Source organism: Echeneis naucrates, chromosome 3 (genome assembly GCF_900963305.1).
Source record: "Echeneis naucrates chromosome 3, fEcheNa1.1, whole genome shotgun sequence".
In the NCBI taxonomy this organism is placed as follows: Eukaryota; Metazoa; Chordata; class Actinopteri; order Carangiformes; family Echeneidae; genus Echeneis; species Echeneis naucrates.
This window is the reverse complement of record NC_042513.1, coordinates 7,038,724-7,060,326: the sequence shown is the minus strand read 5'-3', so window position 1 is coordinate 7,060,326 and position 21,603 is coordinate 7,038,724. Positions and strand designations below refer to the sequence as shown.

Here is a 21,603-nt window from a genome sequence, read left to right as displayed (position 1 = left end):
GAGACACTGTTGCTTAAGCAGGTTTGTGCAACATTCAGAAAAACAGAGTTTCAATCTGACGAGATCAGAACTTTAAAACAAGCCTGCATACCTTTTGACAAGCTCTCCCTTACCTGCCCCTTCCTCTGCCCCTCCAGGAGTCACACTAAGAGCTCGAGCCGTCGGTCCAACAGTAAAGAGTGTTCCAGCCTCCCTCGGCACGGCGACCTCCATCACCTCAGCAATGAGAGTTTCCTCAATGGTAACAAACAGGCCCCATCCAGTTTAAGTCCTACACTCCATCCCAAGGGCCAATACATGTCCCAAACCCTCAATCGCTCTGTCTCATCCAGCAAAGACCTGGCTAACAACAACCTGCCACACCTCCTCAGTCCCAAAGAATCCAAAGGCAAAGAGTTTGATTTCAGCTTGGGACCCTCCACAAAGCTGCAAGACCAGGGCCACGGGGCAAAGTATGGCCACACCAAACCCACCTCCTCTCGCCCGCAACAGCAGCAGCAGGCCAGCCGCCACACTTTCCTTGAGGGAAAGAACAACACCCTGCAGTCTGGAGGAGAGAAACAACATGGCCGCCATGCCCACAGTATGGCTGACTCTGCCCACGGATCCATGTCCTCCTCTTCCAAGAGCTCAGCCTCTTATCTGAGCTTGTCGAAGAGCCACAGTGCACTGAGTGATGCCAAATCTGTAGGGAACCTCAGCGATGGTCGAATCCACCCAGATGACCCAAACTCCAACACAGCTGGGGTGGGACCTAATGCCCGCTTCTTTCCTGCCAGCTGTTTAGACCTCAATGCCCTTTCAGGTCCTCCTGGGCCTCCTGGGAGCCCCTCTACCCGACACAGCGATCGATCCGGACACAGCCCTGCCTCTCGCAGCAGTGGCAACGTCCGCATGGAGAGCAGCACACTGGACTCTTCCTCTAGACACAAATCCAGGCATAAAACTTTAGCACCAGGTAGGTTTTACACTCAAATTTGCACTCATCTCATCTTCATTGTACGTAATGGTGACTTTTCTCCAGGGATTGCGTATATAAAACCAGGCAAACGACTATTTTGCCAGATAAGAACTTTGGGACCATCAAGCGTTAAAAAAGAATAAATAAATTAATAAATAAGTAAAAATAAAAAAAGCAGGAAATACTGGTCACATGTACAGCTTAAAGATGGCACAAAGAGATTGACCACAATACAAAATTTTTTTGTCCACATATGAGGCCATTATACTTCCACTTACTGGTGGCAGAAGAGTATAATACATTACAGGTTATATTCATGCAGGATTCAAGATGACCAACAACGCACAAAACAACAACACAAAAGAGAAATTAAAAATGCATGCCATGCAAGAGTTCGGGTCTTAAGGGGTAAAACATAGACTGTGGCTGACAGGACACATTCAAGAACAGATACAGGTATCTGGAGTTCATTGAAACAAATGAATGTGCAATGGAGCTCAAGTGGATGCAGAGAGATCTCTAGCAGCAGAAGAATGGCAGGCTGGTGGCAGTCGTGAAGCAGGCAGGTGGACAGTGATGGGAGGAGTCTGGAGGTCGCTGGAGCAGAGATGAGGGAGGGAGAACAAGAAGGGGGTGAGGGGCAGATGGATCAGGAGGAGAAGCAGGGTTAGCACAGGGAATCAGATGGTGAAGGACTGCAGAGACCAGGTAGACATACTGCAGCTGAAGGGATTCAGCTTCAGGTTCAGGTGTCACCAGCACTGCAGCCTGAGTACCTGAGCTACCCCTGGGAGAGAGGGGGACACACAGGGACTGAAGGCTTGGAAAACCCTGAGACGGGGACAGGAGGCAGGGAATTGTGACACAGTTAGCTTTAACTAGTTTAAATATCCAAAAATCTCAGTTGTCTTTCAGTTGTAATTCATTCATTCATCTTCTACCACTTATCCGTGGTAGTGGTAGAATCCCAGCTCACATTGGGCGAGGGCGGGGTACACCCTGGACAGGTCACAAGCCCATCACAGTTGTAATTATGAATAAGATTTCTGTGACATGATGAGAACAGCCTTGTGACTTTCATAGTTAATTCAATGGACTGTTGGAGCAGCTTTTTATAGACCCAATGGTAAATAAAATCTGTCCTCTGTCCTCTAGAGGATGCCGGTGCCCCAGAGCTCATAGACCCAGGAGGAGCAGGGATGCCATCCACTCACACCCTGCCTTCTCCACATGAGTCTTATCACTATGGCCTGGGCTACACCTCGCCATTCTCCTCTCAGCAAAGGCCTCAACGTCACTCCATGTATGTGCGGAGGGAGCGCCACCGGCCACATGGGGGGGAGGGTGGGATGGCAGGCCTGCCTGCACCTGGGCAGGTGATACCTACACGAGCCAGTAGCCTGCAGCTCCTCTCCCCACAGCTCCAGCACCGGACCACCCTCACTGGACACTCAGTGAGCCCTTCGAGAGAGGACTGCGCTGATGACATGACGAGGGTTAGTGGCAGACTGTCCTGTGTGTGCAGTGATATTTAACTTATTCCCAGTGATAAAAGTTCTTCTGCAGCAAGAAGATGGTTCAGAACTGTGCTGCTGCTTGTAAGGTTGAGCAGCATTCTTTCAAGCACATGATCCCTATCGCAATCTAAATTTCATTTGAGGTAGGAAATGCAGTAAATCAGAAATAAGTTTGGCTCAGGGCCCATCAGTTTTTTTAAAATAAACAAATAAATAAATAAAACTGATCAAATATTATACATTATCATAAGAGATGGGTCTAATTTCTGCTAATAGATGTGCAGTTAACAGTGCAGCTGGTAGGTAGGAAGCTGAAATTCTACCATTTTGGCCAGAACCTGCTTTAAATAAATTTTATGCCAGCATTACAGTTGTACAAACACATCATAATGTAGACACAAAATGTTTTACGGGAGAAGGAAACTTGTTGCTCCACCAGCACTATCCCTCTGACACACTCCTCTTCCAATAGATACGTATGTCTTAAGGCAACAAGTCGAGATTTGTAAATGATTCTGGCAATTTACTAAGAAAGGAGATGAGGCAGGCTGGTGAGAAAATGGGTTCATGGACCCAAAAAAATTAGACTTCCTAAAAAGCTTCGACGCTCACACGTGCAAGATCCAAAACGATGTAAGAGTACCAAAGGGTGGCTTTTTTTCTTGACTATATGTGTTGAAGATGTAGGTGTGTGTGTGAGTATGGATATTTCACAGTGGTGGATGTGTGCAGGGACTGCCAGTGTCTCATTATCATTGCTTCACGCTGCACCTGTCCGTCTTCTCAACAGAGTGAGCAGTCCCCTAAAGACATGAGCCATCCTTGTGCCCCCATCAAAGACTCTGCGAGGGACAACAATGCTGCTTTTCATACACAGCGCTCTAAAAACGAGGTCCGACCCCCTGACTCCTCCCTACCTCCAACCAGCTCACTGAACACAGACAGTAGCTCTTCTGACCGCTGGTTTCCATAGCTTTTTCTGTTCTCTACTCAGGTCAACAGCTTCACTGCACGTTGTCGCTGGTATAAATGTAACCTCACTGAAAAGCACTAAGATTGTCCTGAATGTGTTGTGATGTGAGCCAGTAGAGACTATGACAGCTAACAATAAGTGATGAAGTGAGATTAGATGGGATTATCCATCATAAAGGTGAAGATACTGAGAAGCCTTGTGTCATCTTGTATCCATGTGTGTATTTGTGGGTTTGTGCATTTGTGTGTCTGCATGATCTGTGTGTCTTAGGTTGGTATATACCACGACCCTCATGGTGAAGATGTAGGTTCCTCAAAAGAGAACCGAATGATCTTCACCGAGTCCATGCCGAGGAGAGTAGGCAGCTTCTACAGAGGTAAGGACCAGACATCAGCACAAAAAACAACACTAATCTTCTGTATAGATTATTTACAAGTGACTTTAAAAGACCAAAATGATGAAAAAGTCCTTTTGTAGATATTTGGTCATGCACAAGTACGTATTAGCAAAATTAAACTTTGGTCTCATTGTGGTACTTGTCCAGGCATCAACACTTAATTAGGGAACATGAATGCTTCTACCAAATTTAATGGCAGCCCATTAAACAGTACTTCAGAGACTAAATAATGAAATGTCAACCTTCTGGTAGCACCAAAGACAACGCCAGCAGAGAATAACAGAATTAAATCAGTGAGAATCATCCTCTGGGGACGCCAAATACCTCTTCAACATCTCATGTTATCCAATAGCTGTTGAGATATTTCAGTCCAGTCCAAAGTTGTTTAAATCACACAAGTAGTTAAATATAAGATTCATTCATGAATTCATCTTCAACTGCTTTTTCGTTTCCGGGTCGTGGGGACACCCTGGACATGTCACCAGTCCATCACAGATCTTCAACCGCTTATCCGGTTAAGATAAGATTTAATGGAATAAATAACAGATAAACTAAATTCAAACAGCCTACTGCCATAAGGAAAGATTGGGGTTAATAGCAGTTATGTTTACAAATAACATAAATGTATTTTTGGTTTTTTGTTTTTTTGTTTTTTAAGGTACTGGTAAACAGCAATGCTTACAGCCTCAGTTTTAACAAGTGGAACCAATGTTGAGTTTTGACAGCAAGCAGACATGTTCAGAGTGTACATTTCTTTGGAAACCATGGGAAAAGGTAGACAGAGTCAGGCAGACAATGCAGACATGATGGGTTTTGGGAAATATTACATGGGAAGGACACAAGACAGGTTATCCAATTATTATGTCCACGTAGTAAATTTTAATGCTTCGCCCTCTCCTTGTTCTCCGGTCAGTCCCTTCACCCAGACCAGATAATTCTTCCTCTTTCCATGACGGCGTGGGGCAGGGCAGAGGGCCCGTTGTACCCGTTGTACCTGGAGACCCAGTTGCCATGGCCAACCACTCGAAGCGCCAGACCGCCTTTGACTGGTGAGAGTTGATTGTTTTATACCTTTATATCTCCATACCTATACCTTCAGGTGGTGGGAGAGGTTAGATGGTTACAGTGAGTTCACAAATTGGGCATATTTTTCTCACTGTCATATAAAAGTCCATCATACTTAAGATCCATTTCATTTTTTAAACTACATTGTAGTTCTGCTGTAAAGACATTAGTCTGTAAATTCCAGAGATAAAACAAATGTAAACATGTGGCATTCTCTGTCTTTCCTTGACTTCAATTCTTAATACTTCTGGCCTAAATTGAAAGTATATAAGAGGGAGTTACTCAAACATCACTCAGAGTCCTCCACTGCGCTACTGCTACTGGTGTTATTTTAGGACCAGTGTCTTTTCTTGTGGTTTCATTTTTTATGTTCGTGTCATTATTTATTTGATTGCAGAGTAGCCTAAGACACTCACCATGGAATGTGGAAGTCACTACTTAATCCTGAGCTTGTAACTACAAACATGAGTCATATGAGCAACTTGCCTTGCAGGACTGCTGCAGAGGCAATGGTCATGAATCCTCCAGAGCCCACCAAAGAGAAGGAGAAACAAGGCTTCTTCAGAGCCATTAAAAAGAAAAAGAAGACACAAATAGTAAGATCAATGAAGTCATCACCTGTTATTTCATCTCTGGCACATAAAAATACTTCCTTTGGTTTCATGTGTTCCTTTGTCCATAATATATTTATATTTTAGTGTAGTGTAGTAAATGCTGGTTTTTCAGTCCGGTGCCTCTGAAAATGAGCGTTAGTTTATCCTGTTAATGTTCTACATACAACACTGTGAGAGCCATTTGTGTAAATTCACAGTGAATGCCAGTATTAACCAACAAGCACATTAAAGGACAACTCTGTGTAATCTAACCTATTGTGACTGTTTTCATAGCCTCAACCGTTCCTATTGGTAATAACACTCACAAACAAAACAACCACATTATACTTTTGTCACTCTTCCAAGATATGACCACGTCATAGTGTACCAGCAGCAGCCATTATCAGATCTTCATCACAGTCGTTGCAATAATAGATAAATGATGGCTAAAAGCCTCGATGCTGAGTAGTAACCTCATGCAGGAAATGAAATCTCACTACATCACTAAACAATGGAATGTAACTGTTGGCCAGAAAAAACTGCTTGCGAAAATGTGTACAGTAACGTTGTGTTACTGTATTCAGAAAAGTTGGGATCCAACGTAAGATAATTATTCATCAACAGGCAGCATAGATTTTCTGGAAAGAAAATGCTAGTTAACACATGTTCTCCTCCACAAGTGTGATGCAAATATTAGTTTCACATAAACTGCCGGTGCTTCTACTTATTCATGTCAGTAAACAATTAATTTATTATTTGATTGATAAATCAATCAACAGATAATTTGCCAGCAGCTACTTTGATAATCAATTCATCATTTTAGAAGCCCTAAAATGTTTTTCTCCAAAAATGAATAAGTTATCAGTGACGTATTCATTACAACAAGTAGAATTGTGGCTATAATTGTGAAACAAAATAAGCATATGAAATCAGACTAAAAAATAATCCTGATCAAATTTCTCAAACCCTGTCTGTTAAATAAAGTTAGATATTAACATGATATTAGTGAAATCTTTTTTTTTTTTTTTTTTTGCCTATTGTTAAGTTTCTCTCTTTAGATGGCTGAGGATCAGGTGCTGCTGCTATTTTTCCATTTGCTGTCAGAGACGTGCGTTGAGAGTTGTGGTTGTGCATCTTCTGCTCCACAGACTGACATGGAGGATGGGAGGAACCCAAGCATCAAGAAAAGTCTTTTCCCCCTCTTTAGCTCTAAGAATAGCTTAAAGCACAACTCAGCTGTCAAAGTCCTACCTGTAGTCGCCTCGCCTATGGTACAACACCAGCCTACCGCGCCCTACCCTGCCTCACCAGTAATCTAACCTCGACGCTACAGCTGCATGTTAACTCACACCGCACTTACACACAATGAGCTGGTTTGAAATCCTCTCAAGTGCTTGGTGACTGATTGACTGAGGCATATTCCAAATTGAAAGGATTTCAAATATGTAAATGTATCAGTCTAATTCTGCACGCTGTTCGTGCATCCATTTTGTCTTGTTCTAGTGTATGTCAATGCAGTGACCTTGCATTCATGTTGCATTGTAAGACATTGATTTCATGCCACACTGTGTGCTGTTTGTGATGCCAGCACCTCTGCACATTGAGACTCATCCTTTTCAAATAAATAATTGGATCATATTGAGGGTCGAGAGCATTTTGGACCTGTTTATATAAGCAGGTAAACCATGATATGTATCCAAACTGCTACTGCAGACTTTTTAGAAGCATTGTGTTGTATAATGGGAAGGAAATCAGAGATCAAATGTGTATCAATAGTTTAGCATGTATGGCAATGTGAAGGTCATGTCCACTCTCATATCTGTCAATTACATATGAAGCCAAAGCTAGAAGCAGGTTAGCTTTGCACAAATGTGAGATGGTAAAATGTCCAGCTCTGTAGCTTCTGCTCAGAAGCACATACAATTTCCTTTCATAAAAACTAATATCTGCTGCTCGTTTGATTGATTCATATTACAAATTGAGTCTTGTTTCTTTTCATTCAGATTTTTTTTTCATTAGAACACAAAACAAGCGTTTTGATTATTAATCCATTAATCAAACAAGCAACCGATCGGATTATGAAGAATTAACAAAATAATAGTTAGTTGCAGTTGTTGCCAGCTGCTGTTTTTTTTTAAATAGTTTTTCAGAGTATAACTGAGAAGAACTCAGAAGTCAGACTCATCACTAATCACCATCGCCACCTCCCTGTGTTTTGTCTGAGGCTTCCAGAGGGCTGCATGAAGAACCTCACCGGGGATTGAGATATGATTTGATTGAGATGTGTTGATTGATGAAAAAGACCGCCTTAGAGAGATTAAATTTCTATGAAGTAAAAATTTGGGCTAATTAATCATGTCCCTGTATTTCCTCTCTCAAATACCAGGTCACTGGTATTGGACAAGAGCACCTGTCCCTGCAGAGGAGCTCCAAGTCCTCCTCCCATCACAGCCGGAGGAAAAACCGTGAGAGGTCCCGAGACAGAGATCGGGAGCGAGAACAGAGCCGGGACCGAGACAGGGACAGAGAGAGAGAACGGGAGAGAGAAAGAGAGAGAGAAAGGGAGCGGGAGAGGGAAAGAGGGAGGGAGAGAGAGCGAGTGAATGACTGGCCACCAGAAAAACCAGTAGACTCACATTCTCAGGTGGGTATATACAGACATCCCAGAGCCCAGGGTCAGCACAAACACACAAAACAGCCCCTCAGTATCAGACACAAAGATTACATACGCCATGCTCCCACAGTTAAAAGCATTCATTCAGTTACTTCAACGATGAATTCAATGACGAGATTTGCTTTCATGAGTAATGTTTTTCACTTTCCAGACTATTTGTGAAAAACTGAAATATTGCACACAAAAACTAAACTAAACTAAACTGTAGGAATCATCTTTTGTTTTGTTCTCTCCTACCAGAGCCAAACACTCAAGTCACTCCGCAGGCTCCTTCATCTCTCCCCTTCCTCCTCAAATCAAGGACAGCCTCCTCCTCCTCCTCCTCCTTCAGACCTGCGCTTCCAGCCACCCCCCCCAAACCCCCAACAGCCCTCCTCCAAAGCAGGCTACCCTGAAGCTCGGGGGCACGCTGAGAGCAGAGGGCACTCTGGGGTGAGCAGCACTGGCCAGGCCAAGAGCCGTAAAACCAGTTACCCCCTCCCAGGACAGATCGAGTCCAGCTGGCATGTGTCTGCTCTACAGCGTGCAGAGGGTGCCCAGTTCACCCCAGAACAGCTGGGCATCAAACCAGGGCAGAATGGACCCACTTTTACCCGAGCCTCCCGCAACAGGATGCCAAACCTGAATGACCTGAAGGAGACTGCACTTTAAGAAAGCAAAGAAAAAGACATACAAAACAAAACAAAACAAAACAAAACAAACAAAACAAACCACACCACCTCTAAAATGGCTCCATCCTAAAGGCGTCTGCCTGACACAGTAATCTTGGCACTGTAGTGAAAGTTTACATGAAGGTCTCTTTGGTTGGATCAAGTCCTCCTTCAGAAGCGTGGTTATCTGTGGATGTTCGTGTCACAGTGTAGATGTTGACAAACACAATTACCCCTAACACTGTCGTTTAGGGAATCAAACACAGGAAAGGGCCACCCTCCCTTGTGAGATGCCAGCAATGTGTCGGGTGTACATTACGCTCTCTTTACTTTAAAAAGTTTGAACATCAGCTGGTCCTTCCTGTCATGGAGACACTGCCCGTGTGGCCTCTTTGCTGCCATCTTCTGCTCACAGGACTCTACTACACATCAGACAGCAGCTGTCACACCGTGGTCAAATGAATGCCAATGTTTTTCAAGCTCTGATATTTGATAAGAACAAAAAAAAAAAAAAAAGATTTATAGCAGCATTATTTATTAAATATTTATTTGTTTTAAATTCAAGTTTATAAGCTATAAATGACACAGTATGTAGGCTATATGGGAATATTATAAGGTAATATAGAATTAAATGTGTAATTGCAAGAGCTTTAGTTTCGAAACAAAGAAATGCATAGATATTTATGTGTTGATAATAGAATATGTCACGAAGAATATTTAATAATATTGAACGTTCTTTTTTCGCTCAATTTGATATGATATTAACAGATCCTCACATTATATCACGTTACTTTGACCCTTTTTTCTGTTAGGTTCATCTAAATGCAAAGAAGTATTGATAACTATGTGTTGCCCAAAGTGCGAAAAAATGACTGATGACATTTTTAAAGTTTTGTCAGCAGGGTTTGATTCCGGCTAGAGTGAGACTGTTAGACTCTGCTTTACATTCAGTAATTATCTGGTCACGCTGGGTGTCATCATTTTCAAAACAAGACCCATTTTTTGCCTCTCAGTTCTTTTATCAGCTGCAAAGGCTTTCTTAGCTCTCTGCTACTATGTTGGTTGCTTCATCAGCCTTAACAGAAAGATATCACCACACAGCCCTGGTGAAAAGTTAGCCTGATACAACATTGTAAGTGTTTGAAATAATAGGAGAGGGCTCTGCCAAAAAGCATATCTCACCTACAACCTTTAAGATCTTAAAGGATAAGTCTGGTTTTATTCTGTTTTCATAATTTTAATAAATTCCACATGAAGCTTAAAACCAAACCCAAGTCAGACTTCAAACAAGTATTTTCTGTATCATAGCCCTCTACTACGCACATCAGTGAGTCACTGCTGCCATAAACACTCAGCTGGGCACTAAAATGGTCCCTGACAAATACTATATTGAACATGTGCCAAAAAAAACTCTGTGGCCTGCTGTTTTAATTTGACATCTACAGTAAAAAAAACAAAACAAAAAAAAAAAAACCCAAAAACAACTACTGAATATAGAACCATAGCGGTAGACCCTTTACCTTTTTCATTCATTCATCTTCTGTCGTTCGCAGGGGGTGCTAGAGCCAATCCCAGCTCAGATTGGACCGGGGTGGGGTACTCCCTGGACAGGTCACCAGTCCATCACAGACCCTTTACTTAAAAAAAAAAAAAATTAAAAATTGCTGAAAAATTGGGACTATGGCTGACATACTTTCATACACAACAAAGAATTTGACTGTTAATATTGTTGCACTAGTGGGTAAGCACCATTTTCCTGTTTTACCTGCTCCAGCTAAGTTAGTTATAATTACGTTATATGCAGTTACCTTGTGTAATTCAGCAGAGCACAAGAGTCAGCATTTCATGAGATCATTTATGGGCTCGAAAATAAGAAAAGTACTGATGCATCATTACATTTTGTTCATTGGTCATCAGTCATTTACTTGAAATGATCTGTTAAGGGTAAGTCTCCTTTTAATAGAAATACATACTAAATGTCTGAAATGTGTCAAGAGGCCACAACTAAGCAATGATATTGTATCGGGCTCACACACAAATCAGGTCACTGCTACGGTTTTAAATAATGTATTGTATTTTATAAGACCATCACAAGAATTTGTTGTAAAATCTTAATGAGAACTTGTCAGTGCTGCTGCCAAATGAATGTAATACAGTAGAAGTATATTATCATTGAAAATGCAAATAATTAAATGACGTCCAAGTATCTCAAAGGTGTACTTAGATACTGAATAAATGCGTTTACATTCCACCGCTGGCAAGCAACTTTGTTGATAACAAAAAATATGAAATAACACCAGACCTGTCCTTCAATGTTTGTTTACATTTTCTGTGTGCATTTTAAAAGCTTGTGTTATCAAAGTTTTTGTAAATGCCTTTTGTAAATCTGTAAATTTGGTTTTGCATTACAAGTTTTTTTTTTTTTTTCTTTCAAAAGTCACGATCAGGGATGATTTTACTAAACTCAGTTCCTCATAAAAGCATTTACTTGCTGTCTACTAACCTGTGGATGATTAAAAACTGAGTTCTGTAGAACAAAACACTATTTGTGGCCTAGGCAAAGCATAACGCATAGTTTTTCTTCCAATTTCACATTTATTCTCAAAGGTGTGACGCAAAATTCAAAACATCTCAATTTTGTTTGGAGAATGTCATGCTTGGACATCTGAAAAAACAACAGCAAAAATGAATCAATTGACTTTAAGGCTGATTGAGAGCAATAATATTCAGAAGGAGTCTGATGCAGATCATACTGGCCAAATGAGTGGCTGGTTAATTTGGAGCCAAATATAGCACAGAGAAGGATGATCTGCGGGAGACTGTGATTAATGCAAGAGAACTGTCCACATATATCAGACATTGCTCAGCAATACATTTTTTATTTTTAATTTGTCCTTGAACATGAACCAGATCAGGTACAACTGCCCCGTGTTGTGTACTTTGGAAAATCCTGGTTGCTAATGATTGTAAATGACTGCTGACGTGGGTTTTACATCATTAATGCAACGGAGTGATGACAAAGCTTGCCTTGCTAGTGACCTGAAGCCTTACGTTCAGCTTACTCACTGCAGATGGAAACAGAGGCTTCAACCCCTAGCAAGTCACACACACTGAGAACTGAGACGAGAAAAATTAGAATTTTTCTTCGGAAATATGAATGTTTCATAAAACATCAGTTCTTTTTTCATTTACCTGTTCCCCACTTCTTACAGGCTGTAAATAGAAATAATAGAGTGTATCTATACTGAACATTCTAATTTAAAAATAATAGGGTAATAAAAGCCAACTGTACATTTTTGAAAAGCTCACGTTTGATTTGTATTGTATCACGCAGACATGATTAATAACTTAATCAAGAACACAGACTAAAAGAATTATTAACACATCACAAGAGTAATTAAAACTCTGCAATGTATTCCCAAAGAGTTAACCACAACAAAAACACATCTGAATAAAGGTGAGTTTTCCATCCCTGGGCCTTTATATATCACCGAAGAGTGACAGTTTTTTAATCACAAACATGTCTGAGATTAAAATTATGTGAGTTTACAAACAAAAAAGATGGACCTGGAGGTTAAGTCTGGCATTATTCTACCTTTTCCTATAATCAACAACTCCCATGAAATGAGAACAAGATAACATTGTCATTTTCTCAATACTACGCAGAGGCCATTTAGCAATTTTTAAGTTGAAATCTATAACAGGGTCACAATTGTCTCATATTGCAGAGATACACAGAATAAACGATCTGCACAGGTGGAAAATGTAGTTTTCAGCAAAGATTTACCAAATAGAATTAAAAAAGTACAGAAGTACAGTTGTCAGGAACTTATTTCAGTTGCTGAGTAATATAAATTTGATACTTACAATGTAGTCTTCATAGCAACAGGATTGTGTAAATTAACTCAATGTAAACAGGGTGCCTGCTCTTTTTACTAAAGGGCAAAAATTCTAAAATACAGATAAGAGTTGGTCTTTTCATAAGATTTGTTTAGGACATAACTTTTCAGAAATATACGCAGGAGAGACTGACTGAAATGCTAAGAACCATTTCACTCCATCACAGTCTTCCTCTGTTCCTCAGCATGGACTTTTCCATTCACCTGCCCACCAGGCCACACCCCCTCACCAGCTGACTGCTCACACCTGCAGCTCATCTCCACCAACTTAGCCCTGTATATGGACTCCAGCCTCACACTCCCCCAGTTGCCAGATTGTTCTTAGCACTCCTGCAAGTCTCTCCAGCGGTTTTCTGCCTGATTTCCTGGTACCGACACTGGCTGTCTTCGACTCACTTGTTTTGTCTGCCTCCTGGTAAATCATCTCAGCCTTCTGTCCCCGACCACGAGTTCTGCCTTTTCCTTCCTGGTTCCTGTTTCCCTGTCAGAGATGTGCTGAATAAATCAGAGACTTTTCAACCGATCCTGCATCTGGGTTCATGCAATACTCGTTACACATTAGATATCAGGAGAAACAGACAGAACTTCACTGACCTGTCACATAAATGGCACAAATGTTTTGCTTGGCTCAGACTGGTGGATACAACTTCCATAGCAACGCTACCTCTCTCTCTCCATGCCTAATTATTGCTTTGAATTTATGCCATTTCATTGCAAAAGGAACAATCTATTAAGAACTCAGCAAATTAAAACCCCCAATGTGAGACTGGTTTAAAGCAGACAATGGAGTGTGGAGCAAATGGAAGCTCATTGAGCATATCAAACACATATTTTAATGAAATCACACAAGTCAAGCAGTTTTGTTTGTATTTTATAAAGGATTTTAAACATAATATTTTCACACATGTAACTAGATGAGGCCAAATCAATGGGGATTTAAGTACAGATGACATTTTGGGAAAAGGCCTTGGGATTGGTTTGGGAAGAAAAAGGTTCAGATGCATTTGTTCATGCAGAGCAGCAGCTCCATGCGTAGAGCGATGCGTGTGTGCCATCCAAGGGGAAGGATGCGGATGTAGCGAGCCACAATGGGTGGTCGCAAAAGGTTCTGCACAGATGAGGAGCGGTCAGAGTTTCCGTAAAACACCTGAGAGAAGGAAGTTAACATCAAGGTCTTATTTATATTAGAGTAACATCAGTGACTGATGTGAATTACTACAAATAATAATCATGATGATATGGTGTAACATTAAATTTTAGCATTGATATCTTTTGGAACGATGAACAGTTTAAGACTAATGAAATGAAAACAATGAAAAACCCAGAAAAATGTTTGGCATTGAGTAAATTACTGAAATGGTGCTTCAATTATTTGTTCCAATGTAAGAGGGCATCATAGGAGAAACATCCAAACATTTAAAAGAACTATCTCATATCCTCTGGAAAGATGTTGTTCACTTTTTTTCTTTATTTATTTTTCAACTGACCCTGTTGTTTCCGGTCTGGTCTTTGTAATAAATCCAGTTGAGTTTTTCATCTGTTCGGTATTGAACACTGTACTTGGTGAGCCATTCGTCAGCATCACAGCGGCCCTGCGTGAGGATCCCTGAAACCACCATCACCTCCCTCAGGTCGATCTGCAGCCACTGATTGGTGTCCTGGAACTTGGACAGCCAGGCACACCTGGAGCACAAACACAGGTATTGAAACCAACGCTGTAATACTGGCATGGTTTGCCACACATGCAGAAGGCTATCTTCTGATTGTATGTGATGACTCCATGAATGAGAGCCAAAGGCAAAAGGCCAATAACCGTGTGGGCCCCATTTGACAACAGGCATTTTAAGTAAGTGTAATTCATAACATTAATCATATCAATTAACAATCTTATTGAGCCTTTTATGCTTACTTGGGGCACTCCAGTTTTAAATATTTTGTGCTAAGGAGTGTATATGTGTGTCTCAATGTCTGTAAATTACATACACAAATAAATTTAGGTTTGGGAGTCCATTGAGGGTTTCATAATTTTCAGTACTCAAAAAACAAGCTAATCAACTTTATTAATCATTGCCTAGTTCTATTTTAATGTTTCAAGCCAAAGCATAATGGCAGGTCACCTCTTCAAATGCAACTTATTGAGATATTTTCTCTGAGTCATTATTTCAAATGCTGGTCCTGACAGATGCCAGGATATTTTTTCATGAGGGTCTTTCCTTGGAATAGAACAGTCAACCATGTCTAGTAAAAGTAACATATTGTGGGTTAAAAAATGTAAATGAAAAAAAAAATGTAAATCACTATGATTAAAAATACATGTGATTATAAAACAAACAGACTACAAACAATCTACCCGAAGCCCTGGGTGTTGAGACGAGCCTTGCTTGGCAGCCATGAAGAAAACCACCCAGTGTATTTGTCCTGATTGGAGCAGGTGATCTGGTCTGGACTTACAGATCCAGCCTCAAAGCCTAGAGGCTTGTGGTATGGACACTCTGCAGGAGGATTGGAGAAAAAAGCATTCAATTAAATCACTGTGCTATTCAAGTTAATATGTCCCATTTAAAAACATCCTGGCAACATGGATTTCAAGGTCATCACCTCCTGGAGAAGAACATAAGCATGCCTATTTATAGGTTAAGCTGTATAACAGTGAAATGTGGCCAGTAAATGATCATAACTAAATCTCTCTTTACTCTCCATCTTTCTCCATCCATTCCTCTTCTCATCCTCACCCCTGCCAGCTCCCATTCTCACACCCTCATGCTCCCAAAGCCCCCACTGTTAACAGCTCTGGTGATATCCATATCCTACCCTAAAAGCCTGCAGTTTAATTCTCCTTCGTGAGAGATCCGTGATGTCCATTAGAGCAGACAGATGGGCATGCTTTACTCTCCACAGCTTTAGCTCTGTTTCTTTTATTTTGGATATCTCAGTCTGTTCTCTCACTTCCATTTAGACTGTCCTGTGCTCACTCAATAAATTCAGAAAATTATGAAAAGGAGAAATGAGAGCGTTAAGCACATGATTGAGTTTTAGAAAAAGACATCAGCCATGAAACTGTAGAAGTGACCTGCTGTGCTTTTGTTTACTACTGGTTTAAGACCATATTGCACAGGGTCACGTCCTGTCTAATCCCAGTATTAGAAAGCATACAGCACCAACAGCGTCAGTCACCACAAAACTGTTTACATAACAGTAATGGGAACAACTCTGTATTAGTCTCTTGTGTATTTCCCAACCAATGTACATTAGGCAGACTGGATTCTTGAGAAAGCCAAGAGGTGAGACAAACTAACAGAGAGCTGAGGAGATATAAAGTCTGTCATATTTCAGGAAGAAGCTTTTCACATTCATTTTTCATCAGCAGGTTCATGTGGGATAATCACCGGTTTCTGTGATTGCATATCGGTGCAGTCTATTACAAGCTCAGCAATCTGAGTGTCCAGTTCTGCGGTAATGATTATCTTGTTTCCATATGTTTTGTGGCTCAGTTGACACACATTGATTCACTGAGGGAAACTACTCCACTGCACATCAGTCTGAGATTTGTAGCCTGATTTTACTTCAGAGCACCATGGGTCATAGTTATTTATTTCATGAGTTCTTTTTTACGCAGACGATTTCAATAACAGGTTTGATTTGGTGGAAACAGCCACTTATGGACACAGTGCTAAGATTATTTTGTTAAATGTTGAACTTTCATTTTCAACCACTCAAACTGAGTAGTTTGTGATCTGCGTCTGGATCAATGTGCAGATTTAACTTTAAGAGAAAGAGGTTTTGGTGAAGGTCCAAATGCAAAGCACATTTTCTATTATTTAAACACAACATTTAGATGATTGCGCAGCCTTGGCAGAGGTATTTCTCTCCATCTGCATCACCTTCCCTGAGGTTATCCAATCGAGCATGTCCTCCCTGTTGCGTCAAATCTGGAGTCTAATGCACTCATGCATACACATGCACATGTACATACAGTATCCCATTCTCTCTAGTCCTCTCATAAACACACATTAACACTGATTTATCCATCAGTCAATCAACTGAAATTTAACTAGTGTCAACTTTGATAATCGGATATTGTGTGTGTGATTATTTGTAAGGAAAAACAAACCCAAAAATTTGTGGTTTCTGCCTTTCAAATGTCCAAACATTTAATCCTCAGAAGAATAATAACAGCTTTGCTTTGTTATCTCAGTCTACAGCTCTCATAATAATTTACTCTTTATTCTAAGTACTATTATTAGTTTAATGGTACGATAATTAGTGGGTCAAACAATGGAACTTCTCATTTTTTACACTTGAGGAAATCTACAGTAATAGAATTTTACTATTACTATCAAGCTCACCTAATGAAAACGGATCACTTGCCTATTATGAAATAGATATATATGTATTTTAAAGAAAGTCATGTTACTGGTTGGCACATGCACATGTTGATGTGTGCAAATATCTTTCTGTTTGCGTGTTTGAGTGAGAGGGAGAGAGAGAGAGAGATAACTGTAGTAAATGGTTAGTACCTGGCATGCAGTCCACTCCTCGCACCATGGAAGAGCCAGAGCCAATAGAGGAAAGCTCAGTTGGAGATTCTCCTCTTTCACAGTCACATTTGCAAGACCTGCTGGTCCAAGCTTCGGATACAGTCGCCTCAAACACAGATAGAAACTCCATTCAGTAGATGCATTCCAATAAAGTAGCATCAGAAATACTAAATTACATAGATAAAGCTGTCATATATTTACCCAGAACTTTCAAATATCACATCACAGTACTGAGGTAAAATATTTTGAAATTAGAGATAAATCATTTTTGACAGTTTACTGTGTTGTTGGGGCTTCTGCATACCTCTTGAGCATAAATGTTGACCACTGTCCAAGCAGATGAATGGAAATGTAAAAAGTCAGTGAAGCATAGCCAGCAAAGCACAGTGGAGGGGAAAAAAAGACTGTTAGGATGGGTCATTTTAATTGTAACAAAGTCTGTGTATCAATTTGTCAGTGTTACTGCATTAAAATAAGAAAATTAAAAAAATAAATAATAAATAAATGGACTCTCATAATCCTGAGCGGCAGGAATAGCACAGCATCCTTCACTCCTCTTTCAGACAAAAAAAAAAAGGAAAATAAACACAACACAGAAAAAATGAAGAATACTGTCACTGAATAAAAACATGGATGATATTGCAAGAATCCCTCAAAAAGGTGAAGAATTTTTTTGTGTTGCGTTTCAGTGGTTTTCCAACTTGACTTCAATCTAAATCCAAGACTAGAAAATATGTACAAACACTGATTACAGGTACAAAACTGAGCACAAGGACCAGAGTATAAAGCTTGTAGTCATACCGTTAGCTCCAAAAAGAAGAAGGGTCAGCAGAAAACGCTGTATGTTGATCTCCATCTTCCAACCTGCTTCAAACCAGACAAAACCAACTGCAGACTGAGCAACCAAGCTAGAAGTGATAGAGAGGCTGGATTACAATAATCCACAGGACACTAATGGCTTTACCTAATGCCGTCCTTATCTGACAAAGTCCCTCCTGCAGCTGTTCACCCACCATCACACATTCTGGAAATCACGGCACACAGAGGTCAAGTAAAAAAACAACAACAACAACAACAAAAAAACCTGCAGAGCAAAAAACAAAAATACACGGCCAATGTAGTCAGTGGTCATGTCTGTGTGTAACAGAGCCAGTGAGAGAGAAGAAGGATCAGAGGGTGGTGATGGTTTATGCTGGGCCTTGTGATCCATATGATTGACCAGAAGGTCAAATTTTGGGTTAATGTATGCCTCTCCTTGTATATTTTAGACATGTTGGCCAATAATATTGTCATATTAACTACACAAATATGTCAAAATGTCTCCAGGTTGGCATAGTTGGATATTTAATGAGTTTCTAATAAAATCACTGGATATTTTTTGCTTAGTCTAAAACCATTTGGTGTAAGCAACAAATATTTGGGTGGCCACTTGGGTCACTTTGAGTAGACTACACAACCTTAAAGCAAACAACACACCAGTATAAAAATCTACTTTCCGTTCAACATCCCCTTTGTCCCCTTCCATAGGAATCTAGAAATTCTCACAGCTGAGATTATCCTTCTTTTATTCAATTAAACTGACCATATATTTGATTGGAAGTGTTGTTGCTCATAAAAAATGTAGATTAAATTGTGACTTTATTTGTTTAGTCCTCTTGTGTAGAAGCTCAGACTGCAGACATGGCTGAGGGTTTCAAGGCAGGTGAAACCCATTAAGCCTAATTAAGCAGAGCTGCTTTCAATTTGTGTTCATTCAAACATCACTCTGAGTCCTCACACGCTCTTCGCCTCATACAAGAACCAACAAGTGGCGGTGCTTTTCAGTTCTTTTGTGTTTCTGACCAAACAAAATGAAGGCTCCTGTTCAAGCAACACGCAGGATTCCTCCACAAACCAAGAAGAGGAGTCAAGCCTACTCCACTTTTGTGTACAGAGCTCATAGAGAGGTACAATAACGACAACAAAATCAGTATCTTGTGTGGGCAAAATTAACTACAGACCAATAATTTTTAATACGATGAATTTAAGAGTTGGAAAAAATCTTTACCGATGGATTGATCAGATTACAGTGTTTTTGGTGAGGCTATTGGTACGCAAACCTCTTGTGGCCTTTCATCCTTTCTACAGGTCATTCCAGCTGGAATGAGGAGTCCAGACTTCCTGGTCAGTCGGCTCAGATTTCCCAGACCAGCCCTGCTGAGACTGGTGGGCTCAGAGGCTTTTCGCCTGTCCAAAGCAAACAGAGTAAAAGTCATCACTCTGCGGGAGATCGATGCTGCTGTTACACAGATAAAATACAAGATCAGCACAAAAGTTGCTGCATGAAAAGTTGAAATAGATTTTAGCCAAAATTTTACTGTTGCTCTATCTTGTATTAAAGAGTTCCCTTTTAATCCTTTTGCCTTTTTGCAAAGCGTTTGTGTGACAATGCACAGGATTTGTGTGAGGCTTTCGATGGAAGCTTCAGATACTGTAATAGTTGGCTGCTATTTTTCAGCTTTAGCGCACAATGGTAAGGTCATTTTGGCCAGTTCTTGGACCAACATGCTCTTGTAGAACCTGCCTTATCTGGAGAAGTGGATTTTTTTTTTTTTTTTTTAAAATAGTAAACTGATCTGCCCTCATTTGAATACATTGACCTACAGCTACCATGACTGCTAACTCTCACCAAGAGTTTAGTGTTTTGTTTTGTTTTGTTTTTTTTTTTTTTTGGTTTATTTTCCTCATTTGTTTTTTGGCAGCTGAGCAACCCAAAAGTTTAGCTGTGAAAATCCTGCAATTGAAAATAATAAAAATTGAGTGTTTTAATATTTGGCCATCACCTTGTGTACAGTACAACACAACCATTAGTGTTTCATGTTGTAGGGTAAGGGTGTCAAACTCAGTCACACAAGGGGCCAAAACAAATGCAGACATTAGGTTGTCGACCAAACAGGAAAAATATATTGGACTAATACTAACGATGTTTTGAGGAAAAAAAAAGATGTAATATTTTATTTGTGAAAATGTCTCGTGAAAACTTGAAAGCATAAATAAAAATTCCAATTTTTGTTTCAATTTTGGAGACATCCACAGATGCCTGATTGGCGTGTCGTCAGGGGAACTATTGCAGATTTTGTGTTGTTTGGCACGGCAGCTGTTGCGCTGCATTATGGGATTTGTAGTACTTACAGTGTTACAGGCACCACAGCAGGGCAGGATATGATTGTGTTGTGTTGTGTCCGGACCTTGAATTTGACCCACGTCTTGTGGTGGTTTGTGGCAGATGAACAAAAACAGACCATGAAAGCAGGTCCTTCTGCATCTTGTCTGGCACCTTTTTGAAACAGACAAAATGTAATGCAGAGCGATTAAAATCTGTAAACATTTATGCATGCGGTCCCTCCTAGCTAACTAAATCCTAATTACTAACGCAGCTCCTCCGCTGTGTCGGTGTTTAATTCAGGAACAGCCTCATTTTTTCCTAAGGAGGCGGTGAGCTTGAGTCTCCTACTCCTGTGGACACAGAGTGCAGGCCGGCCTCCCCTCCGGTTAGTTACAAACTGCTCCGACCCGACAGGCAACAAAGATGTCACAGCACTTCAGCGCGATAGCGGGCGAATTTCAAAATAAAGGTCCTGCAAATCACCCCATTCGGGGGCTCGTTAGTCTGCGTGAGAATTGTTGATGTGCGTGTGTCTCGCCGTCTAATTGCTAAAAAAGGTGAGCAGGGTTTAAAACAAAATGTGCTTGCCCCACATTGTTGATTTGAATGGGTTGGCTCCAGCTGAAACCAACGTTGGGCTTGAACCAGAAAACAACTTTCCTGGTCACTGGCAGAAATACTACCACTAATAATAATTAAAAAGGGTTGTTGGATCAGTACCCCCCCCCCCCCCTCCTCCCAGGCCGGGCTGTGGGGGCGGCTCCTCCTCTGTCCGCACCGAGCGCTGCCACAGTGGCGTCGCTGCACCAGCTTCCTTCCCCCTACTCACACCTTCCCTGGTCATTTAGAGCATACGAGGGGAAACCTTTTATCTCTTTTATGTATTTTCATTTCCTCGTATCCCTCGTTCGTCACATGGATTACAGTGTCCCATTCATGTTTTCCGGATCAGGCGGATTCAAGCTGCAGGTAGGAACTATCAAACAAACACTGGATGCATGTCTGCTGTTTTTTTTTTACCTGCGTGTGAAAAACAGCTGAACTATTATAAGAAAGTAATGCATTTACTTTTTTTTTTGCTCAACTGGGACTGCACGTTTAGCTTGATCTAAGAAAAGTAGTTATTTCAAAGTGTAGCAGTCTTTTACAAGCTTCATTTTACTCCTTAGTATGCCTTATGTTTGAGCTTCA

General features: G+C 40.7%; 2 protein-coding genes across 4 annotated transcripts in view; one reads left to right on the top strand and one right to left on the bottom strand.

Annotated features, from left to right (window-relative positions):
- Window positions 1–8,869, top strand: part of cdkl5 (cyclin dependent kinase like 5) — a 29,643-nt gene extending 20,774 nt beyond the window's left edge. Inside the window, exons 15-22 of the mRNA XM_029498491.1 lie at window positions 138–958; window positions 2,117–2,457; window positions 3,269–3,370; window positions 3,722–3,827; window positions 4,762–4,897; window positions 5,407–5,509; window positions 7,893–8,105; window positions 8,421–8,869. Of these exons, the coding sequence (XP_029354351.1) occupies window positions 138–958; window positions 2,117–2,457; window positions 3,269–3,370; window positions 3,722–3,827; window positions 4,762–4,897; window positions 5,407–5,509; window positions 7,893–8,105; window positions 8,421–8,831 (2,233 nt within the window). The 3' untranslated portion in view covers window positions 8,832–8,869. The remainder of the gene's footprint in view (window positions 1–137; window positions 959–2,116; window positions 2,458–3,268; window positions 3,371–3,721; window positions 3,828–4,761; window positions 4,898–5,406; window positions 5,510–7,892; window positions 8,106–8,420) is intronic.
- Window positions 8,870–13,648: 4,779 nt separating this feature from the next.
- Window positions 13,649–20,573, bottom strand: rs1a (retinoschisin 1a). Of its 3 annotated transcripts, none has more exons than XM_029498874.1 (9): window positions 20,439–20,573; window positions 19,315–19,493; window positions 18,232–18,291; window positions 18,069–18,134; window positions 17,572–17,594; window positions 17,247–17,373; window positions 15,080–15,221; window positions 14,217–14,412; window positions 13,649–13,876 (listed from the first exon to the last, which is right to left on the bottom strand). In XM_029498874.1, the coding sequence occupies exons 3-9, from the start codon at window positions 18,281–18,283 to the stop codon at window positions 13,724–13,726; spliced, it is 759 nt and encodes a 252-aa protein (XP_029354734.1). In that variant the 5' UTR covers window positions 18,284–18,291; window positions 19,315–19,493; window positions 20,439–20,573; the 3' UTR covers window positions 13,649–13,723. The 3 variants fall into 3 exon arrangements, with proteins under 3 accessions (XP_029354734.1, XP_029354735.1, XP_029354737.1); XM_029498875.1 differs by having other exon boundaries at window positions 18,069–18,131; XM_029498877.1 differs by lacking the exons at window positions 19,315–19,493; window positions 20,439–20,573 and having other exon boundaries at window positions 18,069–18,131; window positions 18,232–18,361.
- Window positions 20,574–21,603: the final 1,030 nt, after the last annotated feature.

Coding starts and splice junctions, on each gene's coding strand:
- rs1a (XM_029498874.1), bottom strand. CDS start 18,283: ATGGTGGGTGAACAGCTGCAGGAGGGACTTTGTCAGATAAGGACGGCA. Junction 17,595..18,068: donor TCTTCTTTTTGGAGCTAACG/GTATGACTACAA, acceptor CTGCTTGGACAG/TGGTCAACATTTATGCTCAA. Junction 13,877..14,216: donor ACCAGACCGGAAACAACAGG/GTCAGTTGAAAA, acceptor TCCTTCTCTCAG/GTGTTTTACGGAAACTCTGA.